Source organism: Urocitellus parryii, chromosome 7, assembly GCF_045843805.1.
Source record: "Urocitellus parryii isolate mUroPar1 chromosome 7, mUroPar1.hap1, whole genome shotgun sequence".
NCBI classification, from domain to species: Eukaryota; Metazoa; Chordata; class Mammalia; order Rodentia; family Sciuridae; genus Urocitellus; species Urocitellus parryii.
Window position 1 is genome coordinate 163,051,979 of NC_135537.1, and position 22,785 is coordinate 163,074,763.

Genomic DNA, 22,785 nt, shown 5'->3' on the forward strand with positions numbered 1-22,785 from the left:
ATTGATGGGGTGAATAGCATTTATTGATTTCCGTATATTGAACCAGCCTTGCATCCCAGGGATGAATCCTACTTGATCATGGTGCACAAGTTTTCTGGTATGTTTTTGTATTCAATTTGCCAGAATTTTATTGAGAATTTTTGCATCCAAGTTCATTAGAGATATTGGTCTGTAGTTTTCTTTCTTTGAAGTGTCTTTGTCTGGTTTTGGGATCAGAGTGATGTTGGCCTCATAGAATGAATTTGGAAGAGCTCCTTCTTTTTCTATTTCTTGAAATAGCTTGAAAAGTATTGGTATTAATTCTTCTTTGAAGGTTTTGTAGAACTCCGCTGTATACCCATCCGGTCCAGGGCTTTTCTTGGTTGATAGTCTTTTGATGGCTTCTTCTATTTCTTCCTTTGTTATTGGTCTGTTTAAATTGTGTGTGTCTTCCTGTCTCAATCTGGGCAAATCATATGCCTTAAGAAATTTATCGATATCTTCACTATCTTCTATTTTATTGGAATATAGGGTTTCAAAATACTTTCTAATTATTTTCTGTATTTCTGTAGTGTCTGTTGTGATATTGCCTTTTTCATCCCGTATGTTAGTAATTTGAGTTCTCTCTCTTCTTCTTTTCGTTAGCATGGCTAAGGGCTTGTCTATCTTATTTATTTTTTCAAAGAACCAACTTTTAGTTTTATCAATTTTTTCAATGGTTTCTTTTGTTTCAATTTTGTTGATTTCTGCTCTAATTTTAATTATTTCTTGTCTTCTACTACATTTACTGTTGTTTTGCTCTTCCTTTTCTAGGTTTTTGAGGTATAGTGTGAGTTCATTTATTTGTTGTTTTTTTCTTTTTTTGAGGAAAGAGCTCCAAGAAATGAATTTCCCTCTTAAAACTGCTTTCATTGTGTCCCATAAATTCTGGTATGTTGTGTCTGTGTTATCATTTGACTCTAAGAATTTTTTCATCTCCTCCTTTATGTCTTCTGTAACCCATTGATCATTCAATAACTTATTGTTCATTTTCCATGTGATGTAGGATTTTTCCTTCCTTCTTTTATCATTGATTTCCAATTTCATTCCATTATGATCAGATATGGTGCATGGTATTATCTCCACACCTTTATATTTGCTAAGAGTTGCCTTATGGCATAATATATGGTCTATCTTTGAGTAGGATCCATGTGCTGCTGAGAAGAACGTGTATCCACTTGATGATGGTTGATATATTCTATATATGTCGGTATGTAGAGAGTAAGTTTTGAATCATATATATAGTTTATTTAATGATTATTGTTTTTATTTTTTCTATAAAATTAATTAATTTTGTTAATCTATACTTTTATAGAAATAGTCAATCTAATCATAAAATTTGAACATATTAAAGTAAATTTATGTATAAATTTTTAGTTTGTTTTTAAAAACGCTCTCCTGGTGGCTGATTATACCTCCTATCAAACGTATTATTTACCCATTAGCCCTTTAGTTACTATTTACTTTCTCTCTGATCAGTTTTGCCAGACTTTTCTTATTTTACGGATTATTTAGTTGTTTATGAAATTGATTTTATTGAACTTTCCATTTAAACATTTCATTATTGCTTTTTACATGTTTTGTGATAACCTTCCTTTTTCATGGGGTTTACTGATGGACAAGAGTGTGGTGGAAATGCAAAGAGGAGGGAATTTCAAAGCATCATTTCAGGGTTAACTCCTAATGCCAGCCTGCTCCAATGTCACAGATAAAATAAAATAATTCAAGTTTTTTATTTTTACCTTTGATGTACTGAAAAGTTTTGGATATGTAAAACCCCAATATTATATTTTATAATTTCATCTGTGATTTCAGAACTTAGGGTTTCATAACAACACTCCTAACTCTTCTGTGTAAAATTTAAAATATATTTCATCCTATTTATTTCTTCTTTTTTGATTGGTTCTTTTTTTAGTTATACCTGACAATAGAATGTACTATGACATAATTATAAAAGCATGGAATATAATTTGTTTTAATTCAACCCCTGGTATTTGCCCTTCCTCTCCCTCCCACCTCCTGTTTCCTCCCCTCTACATTCCTTCTTTATTCCAAACAGCTAAGGCAGATTCCAAATGAGTTGTGAAATGGGGAAATTTTCTTCTTTCATGAGGGTGTCTTAATTCTATGATTAAAATCTTGGAAGCCTTTTTCTAATGGCATCTGAAGAGACACGAAGCTTACCAGTGATGTCTACACAAATCATCTTCAACCCTGTTGTTTCAATAGTCTAAATCCATTTCAGTGCATGGTCATGGGCTCATTTTGATATCAGTAGCAATCACTGAAGCAGTCCTCCTGGAGAGTCATGTCAAAACACTGTTGTCTTTCAAATTCAGGTGCAGCCACCATTCCTGGACATTTTATCTCCAATGTGCATCCCAGCTGAGAACTACTAGGAACTACTTATAATTTTTAAAATCCTTAGATAGAGAAGATGAGTTTTGAAATTCTAGACTTCTAGGGCCATGTATGGTAGAATGTGAAGTGTAGAGATGTTTGAATTGTAAGGAAAACCCTGAAATACCACAATCAGAAACATACCTCGTCATCCAGGTGAAATGTTGTTTCTTAAAAATGTAGAGAAATCTGCATTTCTTCTCATCAGAACTCAATGGGAAATACAACCCTCTTTGTGAACACACTTTGAAATGTTGTTTATTGAATGAATGAATAGGGTACATTATCTTCTTTGTAGGAGATTTTCCTGCTTTCATTGGCATGAACTGTTTTTCCCCAGAAATTTGGTTGTACATTTTTTCCAAAACAAAACCAATGGTATTAAGAGGTATAATGTACTAACAATGTAATGATTTTTAAGTCCTAATTCAGGATATGGAGACACACAGGCCACATGTATGTGCATGCATGGGCACACACCACACACCACTTTTTACACTTACAAATGCACCACTTTTGTGTTAATATCCTAAGTTGTCTATATTTGACTTAGCACTTATTTTCAAAATTATTTCAACATGAACTTTTCTGTGTCTTTGTATAAAATATAATTGCCTGGTTACTGAGTAAATGACTCTGAAAATAATAGAGAACAACATCAAAGAATTCTTTTGGGCAGAAAAATTTTATTTCAAAGCAGAAGAGCAACAAAACATAAGAAAATTACTCTAGGAGAGAATCTATGATATAACTAGACCCCCCCCCCCCAGGACTGAGGGAATAAAATTCGTGCCTACATTGGGGCTAAAGTTAATGTTTAACTTTTTGAGAAAAATAATGTAGCCCCTTCAAGTAGTAAGGAAAATGAGTAATCTGGAAGATCAAGGTAATTTCTTTGCTAGTAGATTACAAATTAATTTTTATTTGATGACAGCATTGGAAAGAAGAGAGTTTAAAATGAACTATAAAGTGCTTCTGTGGGACAGTGTTGGGCTCATTGGAATCATGAAACCCATTCTGTGGAATGACATTAACCAGATTCCATGTGTCCTAATGGTGGGCCCAAAAGAAGTTCTGCATCTGTGGGGAGAGAGGAGATAAGCATGTGGTGTTCAAAGACAAGATTCAGCAGTCAGGGATGGCACAGCACATGGGGCGGGGGCAGGTGGAGATGACACAGGTGGGGCGATAGCAGGTGGTGTGGCAGGAGACATTGCCACAGACTGGACGCAGGCGGCAGCAGGTCTGGCAGCAGCAGGAGTCACAGGAGGGGCGGCAGCAGCTGGAGATGCAGCAGCAGGGCCTGCAGCAGCTGGAGCCACAGCAGCTGGACCCACCAGAGCAAGAGGGGCGGCAGCAGCTGGACACACAGCAGGGCCTGCAGCAGCTGGAGCCACAGCAGCTGGACCCACCAGAGCAAGAGGGGCGGCAGCAGCTGGACACACAGCAGAGCCTGCAGCAGCTGGGGCGGCAGCAGGTGGTCCTGCAGCAGGTGGTCTGGCAGCACCTGGGCTGGCAGCAGCCATAGCCCTGGTTAGAGCAGCAGGAGCCACAAGAGGAGTTGCACATGGTGTCAGAGACTGGAGGTTCTGGGTGGGTTTCCAGGAGAGTGAATTCTTGGGTTTGAAAGTCTTCTTGGACCACACCCCCTTTTATATCCCACCGAACTTCTCTTTCACCATGTCATTATTTCCTTGTTGTTATTTACCTTCCTGGAAAACTTAATTATTTAATTACATAATAGAATATTTCTAATTAAGTACTCCAAAGAAAGAAAATAGCATATCTCCTTTTCCTGTTGTGCTCCTGTGTTTCCCACTGAAACATTTTTGACATTTTTTCCTTAGTGGGTGTCACATTTGACCTTGACCTATGCAGTGGTCTTTTATGAAGTACTCAAGAATGGACATTCTGACATTTTTTTTCAGATGTAATATTTCCTCCTATCTGTATGCAAATCATAGAGGATGTTTTTCATAATTCAAATGTATCTTTTGTTGTTGAAGAATTTTCCGGTCAGGTGAAATGTTGGAAAGGAACTAGAAGAAAAGGCCCATTTGGGAGGAGGATGTCCCATCTGTCATGAGGATGATGGTGATTTTTTGTGTGGCCACCTTAGAAGGTCAGGGTCAGACCTGAGGAAGTTCCAAGCTCTGTGTCAGGTCTCATTCCAGGGTCTTCAGCTGAAGCATTTGGCAATGACTCATGGTTTTGACATAATCAAAACACATTTTTGCTGTATGTCTTCCAGAATAGCGGTTGGAGCAGGGAGGTTTTTTTTATTGCTAAAATTGCACAATGGATTTTTCTTTCACAGGAGCATTTGTTGATTTCTAGAATCAGTAAGTTTTCAATAAATATGTATTCAAGATATCCTATTGGCTCCTCTGAAAACAGAACAGATAACCCCTCATGTCTTTTCTGGGGGTACTTGTATAAGATCCACACCAGAAAACAGTGTGGCAAAAATTAAAGAATTACACTTACTTTAATTTCACAGCTTAAATAAAAATATACAGTTTGTGGATGCGTTCCATGCATCCTGGGTGTGTGCGCATCATAGTGACATGTTCACTGTTTCAGGCTTTGTGCTGAACATTTTTTAATCCATATTGTTTTTAATCTTTATTGCAGCCCTATGAAATAGTGTCCTTACTCTTTTAGTGGAAGAGTCAAAAGACACACAGAAAGGTTAAAACAAACTTAAAAGTTGTTCAAGATTAAACAAAAACTTGTATGTCTCCAAGTGGTCAGTGAAGGGGTGAAGAATAAAACTTGCAAGCCTTTGCTGAAGCTGTTGAATTTCCGGGAATTTTTTTTTGTTTCTTGTCAGCTCTGCAAACCTACTCATCTGTCATGACCCAGCTGAAATGCTTCCTTCTCAATATCTTTCCTGATAAGCTACTCTCCTAATAAGACCTCTATCATTATTCTTTGTCTTGTGTTTCTAATTCATTACTGACTTCTGCCATTCTCCCAGGTGCAATCCTAATAGCCTGAAGTCCTGGGCTATGGCATTTATTTCTGATACCATAAGGTGGAGAGAGAACACTGGCCATAAGTGTTTTGGAGCGAATGAAGTATCTTTTGACTGCTGGAGCAAAGAAAAGGAATATTCCAGACAAACAGATTGCAGTTCCATCTAAGGAAAACTGCATTTTTGTGGTAACATGTCACCTGATAAATGACATGTGAAAAGTTGTGGAAGTTAAGACTCTGTTTGCATTGAGACTTGTTTATAGACATCCATGAATACTGTGCTTCACTGAAATGCCCATATCCACACAGAAGAAGCCAAGAAGGCGGGAAACACCAAATGATAGCACCAGTCCTTCACCTCCTGACTTCCCTGTTTTACTCTTATTGCTAGGAAAAAAAAAAGTCATCATTACCAGTTTGATATCAGTCAACCAAATTTATTTGTGGAACATCTATTGTCTTCATTTTTATTTTATACAAAAGTGCAGAACTTGGGACAGAGACTTGAGTGCAAATAGAATACTTGAGGGGTGATTTTAGGAGACGCAAGTGAGGAATTATGGAAAGTTAGAGGAGGAATAAAAATCCCCCAAATGTTTGTGTTAATGATGGGGTCACCACCTGGGCAACTTGGGTACAAGCCGAGGGTACATGCCTGAGGCTGGAAGCATTTCGCTGCCATGATTTTATGCTCAGAATGTTCTAGAAAATCAACTAAGAAGTGGCATTAATCATGAGTTCATTAAAATATGAACTTTTAAAAATCAACAGATTTCTTATGCACTAGCAATAATCCTCCACAAAAAAATGTAATGGGCCAAAAACTCACCATTCTTATGATAAATAAAAATATTAAAATCTGCTGAGCAATCCAATTGGCCTCGATGGGGGAAAGTAGTCATATTTCCTGAAGGACATCAAATGGTATTTTAATAAACACTAGAACAAGAAAATGTATAACTAAAGCCAGATTTGTGACTAAGTGCATACATGTCGTACACATACATTTAATAAGGATTTATCTCATACCAATGGCTCTTGAATGATATTGGCAAAGACTAATGAAAGAAAACTTACTTTGGGTCAAATTCTTCTGTGTCATTTAGATTTTTAAAGACTATATACTTATTATAGGATCTTCTTCAGCCTCATATATACGAAACATTTGACCTGGTGTCTAGAATGTCTCAATTTTATCATGGCAAAGATTATAGGTGTAGGGGGATTATATAATTTCATTTTGGATACTTGATTTAATGTACAGGTTTGCTCATTTCCTCTATTTAACTCAATGTATAAGATGTCCACAGTATAGATGTAAATCAAACCTTGACATCATAGACATCTGGTGTGGGATCAATCACTCTTTGATATTGGGGCTGTCCTGTGCCTTATACGATGGTTGGCATCATCCTTTGGGTCTTCCCGCTGGACAACAGCAACAGGACCTTCCTTCCACCCCTTGTGCCAACCATATCTCTAGACACTGCTGAGATCTTCTGAGGGCAAATTTGTCCCTTGTTGAGAAACACTGATGTATGGATACCTCATTTTCCCCAGTGGTTATATTGTCTTCCTAGGAAGCTACCAAGGTGTATTTAACTACTCACTGATCAATAGATATATGGAAATTTTCTTATAAAAAAGATGGATTAAGATCTCATTTCAAAACTTGTAGTGAAGCTGGGCATGGTGGTTCACACCTGTAATCCCACTAGCTTCAGAGGCTGAGGCAGAGGGATCACAAGTTCCATGCTGCTCTCCATAACTTAGCAATGACATCTCAAAAAAAAAAAAATGAAATGGATGGGGGATGTAGCTCAGTGGTGGAGTGCCCCTGGATTCCATCCCCACTGCTGCAAAAATAGATAAATAAAATAAAAATTTATAGGAAAAAAAAAGAGTAACAACCACATTCAATTTTCAATGACAATAGAATGGAAGTTTATTTTTTTCATATAGGAATAACAAGGTACAAGAAAATCCTTGCAAAGGAACATAAAGTGATACTTGATTGGATTTCAATGTCAGAGGTGTTAAACATCTACGGCCCTACAGGTGACAGAAGCAATCTCAAATTCTTTAAGCATGATGAATGGATGTCCTGAAGATAAAGGGAAAAATGTTGGAGGTAATGTGTTAAATTATTAGGATATCCTCAGGGAATTCATTTGCAAGGCGAGGAGTTTGGAAAAAACTCAGGATGTGGAATATTGAGAATAACTTAAGAATGAGATTGGCTTATGGGACTCAGGAAATCAACTCTCTTGGGCATGACATTTTTTTAGAAGGAAGGTCTTCATCTGTGGGGAGAGAGGAGGTATGGAGGTGGGGTGTTCAGAAACAAGATTCAGCAGTCAGGGATGGCACAGCACATGGGGCGGGGGCAGGTGGAGATGACACAGGTGGGGCGATAGCAGGTGGTGTGGCAGGAGACATTGCCACAGACTGGACGCAGGCGGCAGCAGGTCTGGCAGCAGCAGGAGTCACAGGAGGGGCGGCAGCAGCTGGAGATGCAGCAGCAGGGCCTGCAGCAGCTGGAGCCACAGCAGCTGGACCCACCAGAGCAAGAGGGGCGGCAGCAGCTGGACACACAGCAGGGCCTGCAGCAGCTGGGGCGGCAGCAGGTGGTCCTGCAGCAGGTGGTCTGGCAGCACCTGGGCTGGCAGCAGCCATAGCCCTGGCCAGAGCAGCAGGAGCCACAAGAGGAGTTGCACATGGTGTCAGAGACTGGAAGTTCTGGGTGGGTTTCCAAGTGGGTGAGTGTTCAGGTTTGATCTTTCTTTGCTCTCTCTTGCTTTTATACCCTGCTGAGGGCTACTATGATCATGTGAAGGATCTTGTTTATACTAAGAAAAGATCATTTAGTTTAGTTAATTGGATAATTGTGTTTATCTGGTAAACATCGCTATTTATAGAAAAGGGACCATTTCTTTTTCCTGTTGTATTATGAGCTCTCCAATTTGGTGAAGTCATGTGAGTCAGCTCCATTTTTCATCTGTCTGATATGTCTCCTAAGGTAGACCCCTTACATGACTTTCATTGGATTTAATGTTTGTTTTTCATTTATGTATTCACCTCCAGAAAATATACGGGGAATCAATTTTATGGTGATTAAATCCCCTCTGTTTTGAAAAAAGTTAGAAGCAAGTAACCTTTAATTCTGACATGAAAATAGCTGAAAGATCCAGATTTTGGAGGTGTGTGGGAGGTAGCTTGTGTGCAATGAGGAATGCTGTGATTCCTTTGGATTTTCTGGATGGTCAATGAGATGTAAAGGATTCCAGTGATGTTCCTGTCTATGTTGCTTACTGAGTCTATTCAGTTTGAAGAGTTATAATGCAATGGATTCATTACTTTTAAATAATAAAAAATCACATTGGCATGATTTTTAAAAAATATTAAAATTTTAATGATATGTTGCTTTTCAAAGGTAGAGCATTATAAGGGACCATTTTGGACCTACATTTTGGAAAGTCAATATATCCAAAGAGCATGTTATAACTGAAATGTAAATAAAATTATATTGTTTCATAGTCTGAACTGTTTTCTCTCAACAATGTATGTTGGAGATATTTTATTCAATATTGAGATAAATAAAGGAGAAACTTTAATCTCTGTCCTATAAACTCAAGGCAAATGATATACATAGGAAAGAGTTTGGCAACTATTTTAGAGGACTGTTTTATTAGTAAACAAAATAGCAATGTGTATTAAAATTTATACATTCCCAATGAAAGGTGAGCTCATACTAATAAGACTTTGCTGATCACCTAGTGTGTGTCAGAAATATTTCTGAGTCCTCTATAATTGTTTTCTTGTTTACACTTCACAAGGGCTCAACCTGGTGGACACAATTTTTCTTAATTCTTTACACATGAAGTCACTGAGGTCCAGATAGACTGAAGCACACAGACAATAGGGATGGTGAGTCCCTCCTAAGATGTTCAAGGAAGGTGTTAAGAATGATAGCCCATGCCATTTCTCATGCCTGGAATATTCCATTTGCCTAGAATGTTGCTTTCTCCTTTGTCACCTTAGCATATTCATTCATTTCCAATATTTTCTTGACATTTACTAAACTTAAAATGAATTTTTCTTCTCTTCATTTTCCAAATGTGTCTCTGCTCTAGACTATCATGCTTTATCATAATTGTTTTAGATCTCCTTTTTCCAGTCTTTTTGTAAAGCCTCCAAGGTCATAGTCTCATAAAAATGCTTACTCACAGATATTATCATGGTGCCTAGTAAAGGCCTTGGGTGAAGGTTGGTTAAGTGAAAGTAAGATTTATTGGAAATACAGGGCATTTACTCAGTCTTTAACATATTAAAATAAAATCTACTTGGATGGAAAAGAATGAAAAAGCATTCAACAAGTGCGTGGTTGAATGGGGGTATGTTTTTGGTATTTGCCTGGGTCAATAACCTGTACAGATAGGGTGTCTGGGAAAATAGGGAAAAGTAATGCTCAACAGGTAAGATGGGGAGATTTTAACAATGTTTTTGAATTTATACAGAGACTGGCTATCATATCATCACTCAAGGGAAGAAAGCTCTGTGCAAACATGTTGGCCTTGCAAATATTATTTGACATGGGCTGGGGGAGTAACAGGAAGCACAGTAGAACATTAAGGTCTTAGTTGTGTTATAAGGGTGAATGATGTCTAGTGTGGTGTAGCATGGAAAGTATTGGAACAATAGGTGTTTCAAGGAAATCCATCAGTCAGTTACAAAGGGACAGTAGAGGTAACAAGAGGCCTCATTATTAAAGAAGATCCTCAATTTAACATGTTTCTATTTTATACATATGTACACATAGACTTTTTGCAATTAGGTCTTTCCTGATAGTTACAAGACATCATTTGTAATTTAAAAATGCAAGATAAGAAACCATCCTAAACAAAGTGAGAACACAAGTGACTAAATGAAAAAAAATACTTGTATATTATAGGTAAAGGATTAATCATATGTAAAAGACTTCTAAAACTAGATTAGAGGGCTGGGACTATAGCTCAGTGGCAGAGCGCCCGCCTTGCACATGTGAGGCACTGGGTTTGATTTTCAGCACCACATAAAAATAATAATGATTAAAAAATACTAGATTAGAAAAAGATAAACATTCTAATGAGAAAATGAAATACAGACTTTTTTCACCACATATATATACATAATAAGAGAAGTGAAGTAATGTGGAATACCACTTCTGACTTGTTAAATGGTCAAAAATTCAAAATTTGACAATTTGACAGTGGATAATGTGGAAATTAGCACACTCACACTTTTCTTGTGAGGATTTGACTATGACTAGCAGCATTATTCTTTGATGTAGTTATCTCAATTCTATAAAGTATCCGGAAGATATACTATAAAGAGATGTTGCACAAAATTATAAATAACAGTTCTATCTGTAAGAATAAAACAAAATAGCAACAAAAAACTGGATATAACCTGGGTCCTTCATTGGGGTACTGATGAATAAACCATGGCACATTTCTAAAATGTGTAAAAATGGAATTAAGTGTATCTCTATATGCTACTTTGAAGTCATCTCCAGCAATATATTGTTAAGAGATGATTAAGCACATGGAAAACATGTATATCATATGGTACAATATGTCTAAAAAACTCAGGTTACAAATATAAAATAACATAGAAATAAGAACACCAGAAAAAAGGATTTCTGCTTCTGGTTAAGATGGAGCAGCATATGTCTAAATAAATATTTGTTCACAAGTATTTATGGCAACTGTATTTGTAACAGAAAAAAAAATCTGGAAACAATCAACAGGGTGAATGGATAAACAAACCAATATTTCCTTGTAAAGAAAAAATTCTAAAAAATCAAAAGTAATCAAATATTGATATATATGACACCTTGAATCTCAATATGCTGAGAGTAAAGTTAGGTAAGAAATGTACATAATATGTAATTCCATTTATGTACAATTATAGAAAATGCAAGCAAATTGATAGTGACAGCAGATCATTTGTTTCCTGTAGTTGTGGAATAGGGAGGAATTTCAAAGGAGATGATGAATGTTCATTACCTTGATGCTAGAATTGGTTCTTAAGTACAGGTGACTATCGAAACCTCCGATTGTGCACTTTAAATAAGTAGTTTATTGAAGATCGGTCGTACCTAATGAAGCTGAAATAAGAGAAAAGAAAATTTAAAAATGGGAGTATCAAACATAATTTGATTTCTTCCTTTCACAGAGAGGGTGAAAGGAAGAGGGTGGAGAAAATACAGGTAGGTGCTAGATTTCTTGAACAGACCATGCTCTGAAGCTTTCACTTTGGATCCATGTAAGTACTGGGCACAATTATAAAACAAAATCAAACTTCAAAAGTCTCCCAAGGTCACAAAAACAATGATAACAGCCATGATGATGCAAACTCACCTTACATCCAGGTTTACTTCAGGGAAAGTAATTATCTCAAGAACAAAAAGTTTTTTTGAAAACCTTAATAAGAAACTCTAGTTTGTTTTCAGCAATCAGATTGGTGCTCTTCGTATTGGCAATGTCATTCCAAGGTTGTTGTACAGGCATTGTGCAGGAAGGAATTATGGGTCACTATGACAGAGAAGTATTGTTTTGGGCACGGGAGAAAGGAAATGTGTAGGCTGAGAGGTTGGGTGTTAAATAAAACCCTGGAGTTCTTTGCAGCAACCTGTGATATAGCTTATCCTTTAAACAATATTTTCTAACTCTGAACACTGAAAAAACTGAGATGAGAAAAAAATCAACTTACACGCACTTTCACATTTCAATTTATGGTTTTACAGGTCACTTTCCACTAAAAGGAATCAGGACTCTGAGGAAAGGTGGCTGATTATGTCTGGGGAAGGAAATGTACAAATAAGTCTGGAATATTTTGTTATATAAAAACCAGGAAAACCTTCAGAGTCTACTAGATTCTGGTCAAAAGGACTTGGGAGCCAACTTGAAGTTACTTGCTTGAGCATCACAAGAGACATGAGCTGCAATAAACTGATACCCCATCAATCTACTGAAATCTATGAGTTCTTATTGGCAGGAATTTGTTTTTTTTTTTTTTTTAAGGAGGAAAAGCACTCACTTAGTCACACTTGGATGCTACGCACCAGTAAATAAATGGAAAATAATTAGAATCATTTTCTTCAGTGTAACCACACATCCATGAGAGCATAATGAGAGGATTCATTAGAGGATGTTTCCCTGTGGAATTATCCCAGGTAATCAATGAAAATAACACATTTGCAATATCACAGTTTTTCCATGCTTCATGAAATGATGGTTCTAGGTGATGATCAGCATCAGCTGCTAATATCACAGAGACAACTGGATACTATGTGGCCCCCCTGCCCCCATCTGCCCCAGTGCAGAAGCACCACACTCCCCATGATATAGTTGTAGAGTCCTAAGGGTCTTTGGGGGTTTGTCTCCTATTAGCAGGCTCAGCTGATCTCTGGGTAAAGTTTATGTAACTTAATTCTCATCATTGGTGTGTGGCCAAGAGGAGAGGAGGGAGATGACAGTGAGGGAAGTCTGAGTTATTTTTCAAGACTGATGCTTCTACATCATCTTTATGAAAAAGGGTGGTCCTCGACACCAACAAGGAAAAGCAACCACTTCAGCAAGCCCAGAGAGTTCAGAGAAGTTGGGGAATCCAAGATCTTCAATTGCATCAACTCGGACATTCCCATCCCGTGTCTCCAAGTCTTGTACTTTCCCATTTGCAGCCTTGACCTTGGCATGGCAAATGGTCTGAGAAAGAAAACACTCTGGAGTTCAGCTCCTCTCATATTAAATCCTAGGCTTGGTCCTCAGCTTCATCCAGCCTCTGGCTACAGGAGATGAGGCTTTATATTCGGTCATGAAAACTCTGTCTTTCACATTTGTCCTGGTATTTCTCACTTTAGCTGCACCTTCAGCTTGTATTGCTTTTCTAGATCACCAATCGCTCCCAGCAACAGTCATCCAGGTCTGTTATTCATATAGTTATTATAAACTGCTTTCACAGATGTGTAACAGATCAGAAGATGTTGTTCCCTACAACATTGTTTACAGTCTTTCCAAAAAGCTTTTTATTCTCATTTTTTAGCCACTAAAGAGACTGTAGTGACAACGAGGCTGGGATAAATGTGTCTTGACATCTCACGTAAAAGTGACAGCCCTGCTCTCTGTCCTACAGTGTGGGTAAAATACAGTTGTCCAGATCAAACAGAAACTTAGAGAAGAACACGATCACACTGAATTTCCCATCCAGGAAGATGGTGGTTTATTTTGGCATAGAAATATAACAAAGGAAAAAGTGGGGATTAATAATTATAAAAGAAAAACTTAATGGAACAATGAAGAGAAAGACTGTGAAAATCCGTAAGGTAGAAATATTAAAATCAACCCATGGATTCATGAGTTCGATGACCTGGTGCCCAAGAGTTAGGAAGGAAATTGTGGAGAGAACTAGTCAGGTCAACATGACAGTTGGTATATTACTAGCAAATTCACACATTGGTAGGAGTGAGAGAGCCATGCACAGGCAGAGCATGGAGGCCAGGATGTGCCTGTGGCATTACTGGGCCTGCTGTGGGCTTATTAAAATCACAAGATCCAGCTTAGTGGAATGACATCAATCCTCTCCATTTGACCTAATGGTCAGCAGTGAATGAAGGTCTTCATCTGTGGGGAGAGAGGAGGTAAGGAGGTGGGGTGTTCAGAGACAAGATTCAGCAGTCAGGGATGGCACAGCACATGGGGCGGGGGCAGGTGGAGATGACACAGGTGGGGCGATAGCAGGTGGTGTGGCAGGAGACATTGCCACAGACTGGACGCAGGCGGCAGCAGGTCTGGCAGCAGCAGGAGTCACAGGAGGGGCGGCAGCAGCTGGAGATGCAGCAGCAGGGCCTGCAGCAGCTGGAGCCACAGCAGCTGGACCCACCAGAGCAAGAGGGGCGGCAGCAGCTGGACACACAGCAGGGCCTGCAGCAGCTGGGGCGGCAGCAGCTGGACCCACCAGAGCAAGAGGGGCGGCAGCAGCTGGACACACAGCAGGGCCTGCAGCAGCTGGGGCGGCAGCAGGTGGTCTGGCAGCACCTGGGCTGGCAGCAGCCATAGCCCTGGCCAGAGCAGCAGGAGCCACAAGAGGAGTTGCACATGGTGTCAGAGACTGGAGGTTCTGGGTGGGTTTCCAAGTGGGTGAGTGTTCAGGTTTGATCTTTCCTTGCTCTCTCTTGCTTTTATACCCTGCTGAGGGCTACTATGATCATGTGAAGGATCTTGTTTATACTAAGAAAAGATCATTTAGTTTAATTAATTGGATAATTGTGTTTATCTGATAAACATCACTATTCATAGAAAAGATACCATTTCTTTTTCCTGTTGTATTATGAGCTCTCCAATTTGGTGAAGCCATGTGAGTCAGCTCCATTTTTCATCCTGTCTGATATGTCTCCTAAGATAGACCCCTTACATGACTTTTATTGGATTTAATGTTTGTTTTTCATTTATGTATTCACCTCCAGAAAATATATGGGGAATCGATTTTATGGTGATTAAATCCCCTCTGTTTTGAAAAAAGTTAAAAGCAAGTAACCTTTAATTCTGACATGAAAATAGCTGAAAGACCCGTATTTTGGAGGTGTGGGGGAGGTAGCTTGTGTGCAATGAGGAATGCTGTGATTCCTTTGGATTTTCTGGATGCTCAGTGAGGTGTAAAGGATTCCAGTGATGTTCCTGTCTATGTTGCTTACTGAGTCTATTCAGTTTGAAGAGTTATAATGCAATGGATTCATTACTTTTAAATAATAAAAAATCACATTGGCATGATTTTTAAAAAAATATTAAAATTTTAATGATATGTTGCTTTTCAAAGGTAGAGCATTATAAGGGACCATTTTGGACCTACATTTTGGAAAGTCAATATATCCAAAGAGCATGTTATAACTGAAATGTAAATAAAATTATATTGTTTCATAGTCTGAACTGTTTTCTCTCAACAATGTATGTTGGAGATATTTTATTCAATATTGAGATAAAAAAAAGGAGAAACTTTAATCTCTGTCCTATAAACTCAAGGCAAATGATATACATAGGAAAGAGTTTGGCAACTATTTTAGAGGACTGTTTTATTAGTAAACAAAATAGCAATGTGTATTAAAATTTATACATTCCCAATGAAAGGTGAGCTCATACTAATAAGACTTTGCTGATCACCTAGTGTGTGTCAGAAATATTTCTGAGTCCTCTATAATTGTTTTCTTGTTTACACTTCACAAGGGCTCAATATGGTGGACACAATTTTTCTTAATTCTTTACACATGAGGTCACTGAGGTCCAGATAGACTGAAGCACACAGACAATAGGGATGGTGAGTCCCTCCTAGGGTGTTCAAGGAAGGTGTGAAGAATGATAGCCCATGCCATTTCTCATGCCTGGAATATTCCATTTGCCTAGAATGTTGCTTTCTCCTTTGTCACCTTAGCATATTCACTCATTTCCAATATTTTCTTGACATCTACTAAACTTAAAATGAATACTTCTCTTCTGTTTCCAAATGTGTCTCTGCTCTAGACTATGACGCTTTATCATAATTGTTTTAGATCTCCTTTTTCCAGTCTTTTTGTAAAGCCTTCAAGGTCATTGTCTCATACAAATGTCTTACTCACAGTTATTATCATGGTGCCTAGTAAAGGCCTTGGGTGAGGGTTGGTCAGTCTTTAACATAATTATATAAAATATACTTGGATGGATAAGAAATGAAAAAGCATTCAATGAGTGCATGGTTGAATGGGGGTATGTTTTTGGCATTTTCCTGGGTCAATAACCTGTATAGATAAGGTGTCTAGGAAAGTAGAGAAAGGTAATGCTCAACAGGTAGGACAGGGAGATTTTTAAGAAAGTTTTTTAATTTATACAGAGACTGGCTATCGTATCAACACTCAGGGGAAGAAAGCTCTGTGCAAACATGTAGGCCTTGCAAATATTATTTGACACGGGCTGGGGGAGTAACAGGAAGCGCGGTAGAACATTAAGGTCTTAGTTGTGTTATAAGGGTGAATGATGTCTAGTGTGGTGTAGCGTGGAAAGTATTGGAACAATAGGTGTTTCAAGGAAATCCATCAGAGTCAGTTACAAAGGGATAGTAGAGGTAACAGGAGGCCTCATTATTAAAAGAAGATCCTCAATTTAACATGTTTCTATTTTATACTTATGTACACATAGACTTTTTGCAATTAGGTCTTTCCTGATAGTTAAAAGACAATCATTTGTAATTTAAAAATGCAAGATAAGAAACCATCCTAAACAAAGTGAGAACACAAGTGACTAAATGAAAAAAAAATACTTGTATATCATAGGTAAAGGATTAATCATATGTAAAGGACTTCTAAGACAGGATTAGAGAGCTGGGGCTGTAGCACAGTGGTAGAGTGCCCACCTCACACATGTGAGACACTGGGTTTGATTCTCAGCACCACATAAAAATAAAGATTTTTAAAAAACTATATTAGAAAAAAGATAAACTTTCTAATGAGAAAATGAAATACAGATTTTTTTCACCACATATGCATACCCAATTTTATACATAATAAAAGGAGTGAAGTAATGTGGAATACCCCCTCTGACCTGGTAAATGGTCAAAAATTCAAAATTTGACAATCTGACAGTGGGATAATGTGGAAATAAGCACACTCACACTTTGTGCAGATTTGACTATAACTAGCAGCATTATTCTTTGATGTAGTTATCTCAATTCTATAAAGTTTCCCAAAGATACTTAGGCAAAACTATAAAGAGTTGTTGCACAAAATTATCCATAACAGTTCTATCTGTAAGAACAAAATAAAATAGCATCAAAAAACTGGATATAACCTGTGTCCTTCAATGGGGTACTGATGAATAAACCATGGCACATTTCTAAAATGTATAAAAATGGAATCAGGTGTATCTTTATATGCTACTTTGAAGTCATCTCCAGGAATATATTGTTAAGAGATGATTAAGCACATGGAAAAAATGTGTATCATGTGGTACAATATGTCTAACTCAGGTTACAAATATAAAAAAAAAACAAACATAGAAATAAGAACACCAGAAAAAGGGATTTCTGCTTCTGGTTAAGATGGAGTAGCATATGTCTACATAAATATTTGTTCACAAGTATTTATGGTAACTGTATTTGTATCAGAAAAAAATCTGGAAACAATTCAACAGGGTGAATGGATAAGCAAAACAATATGTCCTTGCAAAGAAAAATTTCTCTAAAATCAAAAGGAATCAAATATTGATATATATGACACCTTGAATCTCAATATGCTGAGAGTAAAGTTAGGTAAGAAATGTACACAATATGTAATTCCATTTATGTACAATTATAGAAAATGCAAGCAAATTGATAGTGACACCAGATCATTTGTTTCCTGGAGTTGTGGAATGGGGAGGAATTTCAAAGGAAATGATGAATGTTCATTACCTTGATGCTAGGTTTGGTGTCTTAAGTACACGTGACTATCGAAACCTCTGATTGTGCACTTTAAATAAGTAGTCTATTGCAGATCGGTTGTACCTAATGAAGCTGAAATAAGAGAAAAGAAAATTTAAAAATGGGAGTATCAAACATAATTTGTTTTCTTCCTTTCACAGAGAGGGTGAAAGGAAGAGGGTGGAGAAAATATAGGTAGGTGCTAGATTTCTTGAACAGACCATGCTCTGAAGCTTTCTCTTTGGATCCATGTAAGTATTAGGCACAATTATAAAACAAAATCAAACTTCAAAAGTCTCCCAAGGTCACAAAAACAATGATAACAGCCATGATGATGCAAACTCACCATACATCCAGGTTAACTTCAGGGAAAGTAATTATCTCAAGAACAAAAAGTTTTTTTGAAAACCTTAATAAGAATCTCTAGTTTGTTTTCAGCAATCAGATTGGTGCTCTTCATATTGGCAATGTCATTCCAAGGTTGTTGTACAGGCATTGTGCAGGAAGGAATTATGGGTCACTATAAAGGAGAAGTATTGTTTTGGGCATGGGAGAAAGGAGATGTGTAGGCTGAGAGGTAGGGTGTTAAACAGAACCCTCAAGTTCTCTGGAGCAACCTTCGATGTAGCTTATTCTTTAAGAAATATTTTCTAACTCTGAACACTGAAAAAACTGAGATGAGAAAAAAATCAACTTACACGCACTTTCACATTTCAATTTATGGTTTTACAGGTCACTTTCCACTAAAAGGAATCAGGACTCTGAGGAAAGGTGGCTGATTATGTCTGGGGAAGGAAATGTACAAATAAGTCTGGAATATTTTGTTATATAAAAACCAGGAAAACCTTCAGAGTCTACTAGATTCTGGTCAAAAGGACTTGGGAGCCAACTTGAAATTACTTGTTTGAGCATCACAAGAGACGTGAGCTGGAATGAACTGATACCCCAACAATCTACTGAAATCTATGAGTTCTTATTGGCAGGAATTTTTTTTTTAAAGGAGGAAAAGCACTCACTTAGTCACACTTGGATGCTATGCACCAGTAAATAAATGGAAAATAATTAGAATCATTTTCTTCAGTGTAACCACATATCTATGAGAGCATAATGAGAGGATTCATCAGAGGATGTTTCCCTGTGGAATTGTCCCAGGTAATCAATGACAATAACACATTTGCAATATCACAGTTTTTCCATGCTTCATGAAATGATGGTTCTAGGTGATGATCAGCATCAGCTGCTAATATCACAGAGACAACTGGATACTATGTGGCCCCCCTGCCCCCATCTGCCCCAGTGCAGAAGCACCACACTCCCCATGATATAGTTGTAGAGTCCTAAGGGTCTTTGGGGGTTTGTCTCCTATTAGCAGGCTCAGCTGATCTCTGGGTAAAGTTTATGTAACTTAATTCTCATCATTGGTGTGTGGCCAAGAAGAGAGGAGGGAGATGACAGTGAGGGAAGTCTGAGTTATTTTTCAAGACTGATGCTTCTACATCATCTTTATGAAAAAGGGTGGTCCTCGACACCAACAAGGAAAAGCAACCACTTCAGCAAGCCCAGAGAGTTCAGAGAAGTTGGGGAATCCAAGATCTTCAATTGCATCAACTCGGACATTCCCATCCCGTGTCTCCAGGTCTTGTACTTTCCCATTTGCAGCCTTGACCTTGGCATGGCAAATGGTCTGAGAAAGAAAACACCCTGGAGCTCGGCTCCTCTTGTATTAAATCCTAGGCTTGGTCCTCAGCTTCATCCAGCCTCTGGCTACAGGAGATGAGGCTTTATATTCTGTCATGAAAACTCTGTCTTTCACATTTGTCCTGGTATTTCTCACTTTAGCTGCACCTTCAGCTTGTATTGCTTTTCTAGATCACCAATCGCTCCCAGCAACAGTCATCCAGGTCTGTTATTCATATAGTTATTATAAACTGCTTTCACAGATGTGTAACAGATCAGAAGATGTTGTTCCCTACAACATTGTTTACAGTCTTTCCAAAAAGCTTTTTATTCTCATTTTTTAGCCACTAAAGAGACTGTAGTGACAACGAGGCTGGGATAAATGTGTCTTGACATCTCACGTAAAATTGACAGCCCTGCTCTCTGTCCTACAGTGTGGGTAAAATACAGTTGTCCAGATCAAACAGAAACTCTGAGAAGAACACGATCACACTGAATTTCCCATCCAGGAAGATGGTGGTTTATTTTGGCATAGAAAAATAACAAAGGAAAAAGTGGGGATTAATAATTATAAAAGAAAAACTTAATGGAACAATGAAGAGAAAGACTGTGAAAATCCGTAAGGTAGAAATATTAAAATCAACCCATGGATTCATGAGTTCGATGACCTGGTGCCCAAGAGTTAGGAAGGAAATTGTGGAGAGAACTAGTCAGGTCAACATGACAGTTGGTATATTACTAGCAAATTCACACATTGGTAGGAGTGAGAGAGCCATGCACAGGCAGAGCATGGAGGCCAGGATGTGCCTGTGGCATTACTGGGCCTGCTGTGGGCTTATTAAAATCACAAGATCCAGCTTAGTGGAATGACATCAATCCTCTCCATTTGACCTAATGGTCAGCAGTGAATGAAGGTCTTCATCTGTGGGGAGAGAGGAGGTAAGGAGGTGGGGTGTTCAGAGACAAGATTCAGCAGTCAGGGATGGCACAGCACATGGGGCGGGGGCAGGTGGAGATGACACAGGTGGGGCGATAGCAGGTGGTGTGGCAGGAGACATTGCCACAGACTGGACGCAGGCGGCAGCAGGTCTGGCAGCAGCAGGAGTCACAGGAGGGGCGGCAGCAGCTGGAGATGCAGCAGCAGGGCCTGCAGCAGCTGGAGCCACAGCAGCTGGACCCACCAGAGCAAGAGGGGCGGCAGCAGCTGGACACACAGCAGGGTCTGCAGCAGCTGGGGCGGCAGCAGGTGGTCCTGCAGCAGGTGGTCTGGCAGCACCTGGGCTGGCAGCAGCCATAGCCCTGGCCAGAGCAGCAGGAGCCACAAGAGGAGTTGCACATGGTGTCAGAGACTGGAGGTTCTGATGTTAGCTAGAGAGTGAATTTTAGTGAACTTTAACGTCCCTTCACCATGCATCCTCTTTTATACTCTGCTGAGGCTGTTGTGACCATTTCCTGGGACCATTTCCTGGCTTTTTTTTTCCCTAAGGAAATATTAGTCATTTTGTGACATCATTGTTTTTTTCTTTCTAAATATGTTAAGGTTTCCTTTCCCCTGTGTATTACAATGGTCCAATCCAGTCTTTCTCACTGAATTGTCATTTCTATTTCCTTGTTTGTCAACTCTATTTTCTCAGGAGGGCCATCTCATAGATTCAGTCATTGGTATGTGTCTGTGGTCTGTGTATCACTCATGATGCTTTTGGGGCAGATTAGTCTCATGATGCCAAGATCTCTTTTGATGTTGAAAGAGAATCAGAATTATAGTAGGGAAATAGGAAAAAAAAGGTTCTCTTTGTAAGTAGTTCCCTGTGAGTCATGAGGACACAATCCTATCTGTGAGTCATAAATGCTCATTAGATAGAGGGCTGTCTAGGCTACTTCCAGGAATGCATCAGGAATTACTTCCTTCATTCAATTCAAAACTCTTACCAATGACTCATTGTTTTACATGAGAAAAGGCATTTGGAGACACCTTGAAGGGACTCTCACTGGCCCCATCTGGGACAACTTGAATACCAAAATGAATTATGGCAGTAACAGATTTTAGCCCATCAAATAAAACAATAATTCATAAGCCCATAGTGAGACTAATTAGAGAAATGATAAAGGAAGGTGAGAAAGTTATTCATGTCAGTAGAATGACAATTAATAAATGTAGAGAAATAACGAAGTTACAAAATTATATATATATATATATATATATATCATAATAAAACTAAGGAAAATTAAGTAAGTTTCATCAATGAATGTGATAGCTATTGGGTAAAATTTTGATCAGGAACAGGGTATTTGTACACTTCAAAATATTCCCCCATCAAAATGGAAGACATATTGGTAGGTGAATTAAGCCAGACTCAGAAAACCAAGGGTCAAATGTTTTTTCTCGTATGTGGAATCTAGAGCAAAATAAGGGGAAACGGTGAGGGAATTGGATGCCATAGGAAAAGATCAGTGTAATAGAAGAAGGAGAAGGAGAAGAAGGAAGGATGGAAAAGGAGAGGAAATGGGATTAATTTAAGAAAATCATACTATGTGCATGTATAAATATACCACAGTGAATCCCACCTTTATGTATATGTAGGATGCACCAATCAAAAACAAATAAATGAGCAAAATAAATGTTTCCCCATTAACCATTTATTAACTTCAAAGGGAAAAATGCTAACTTTACTGTGAAGAATCTTGAGAATACACATTTAAAAAGTTAGTATCAAAGATAGTATCTTTTATTTTTTTATTTTATTTCATTGCATTTCAATTCATGGTACACAGATGAAGCACAACTTTTCATTTCTCTGGTCGTACATGATGTAGAGTTGTGCCACATGTATAGTCATACTTGTACCTAGGGTAATGATGTCTATCTTATTTCACTATCTTTCCTGCCCCCATGCTCCCTCCCCACCTCTCCCTCCACTTTGTCCCATCAAAGTTTCTCCAAAAATTTTTATTCAGTGTTGGTATATTAAGAGTGGGTAGTTTAGCCAGGCTTGGTGGTGCATCCCTGTAATGCCAGCAGCTCGGGAGGTTGAGTCAGAAAGATTGTGAGTTCAAAGACATCATCAGTAACTTAGTGAGGCCCTAAGCAACTCAGTGAGACCCTGTCTCTAAATAAAATATAAAATAGGGCCTAGGGATGTGACTCAATGGTTAGGCACCCCCGGGTTCAATCCTAGTACCAACGAAAAGAAAAAAAAAAAAGAGTGAGTAGTTTGGGTCTTTGAGGAGGAAGCCAAAGTATTTGATAAA

At 38.3% G+C, this 22,785-nt stretch overlaps 1 protein-coding gene across 3 annotated transcripts; it reads right to left on the reverse strand.

Annotated features, from left to right (window-relative positions):
- Positions 1-3,543: 3,543 nt before the first annotated feature.
- On the reverse strand, positions 3,544-20,874 carry LOC113181475 (uncharacterized). Of its 3 annotated transcripts, none has more exons than XM_077801358.1 (2): positions 7,773-8,116; positions 3,544-3,925 (listed from the first exon to the last, which is right to left on the reverse strand). In XM_077801358.1, the coding sequence occupies exons 1-2, from the start codon at positions 8,114-8,116 to the stop codon at positions 3,544-3,546; spliced, it is 726 nt and encodes a 241-aa protein (XP_077657484.1). The 3 variants fall into 3 exon arrangements, with proteins under 3 accessions (XP_077657484.1, XP_077657485.1, XP_077657486.1); XM_077801359.1 differs by lacking the exon at positions 3,544-3,925 and adding an exon at positions 14,133-14,536 and having other exon boundaries at positions 7,748-8,054; XM_077801360.1 differs by lacking the exons at positions 3,544-3,925; positions 7,773-8,116 and adding exons at positions 14,108-14,474; positions 20,531-20,874.
- Between the last annotated feature and the right edge of the window lie 1,911 nt (positions 20,875-22,785).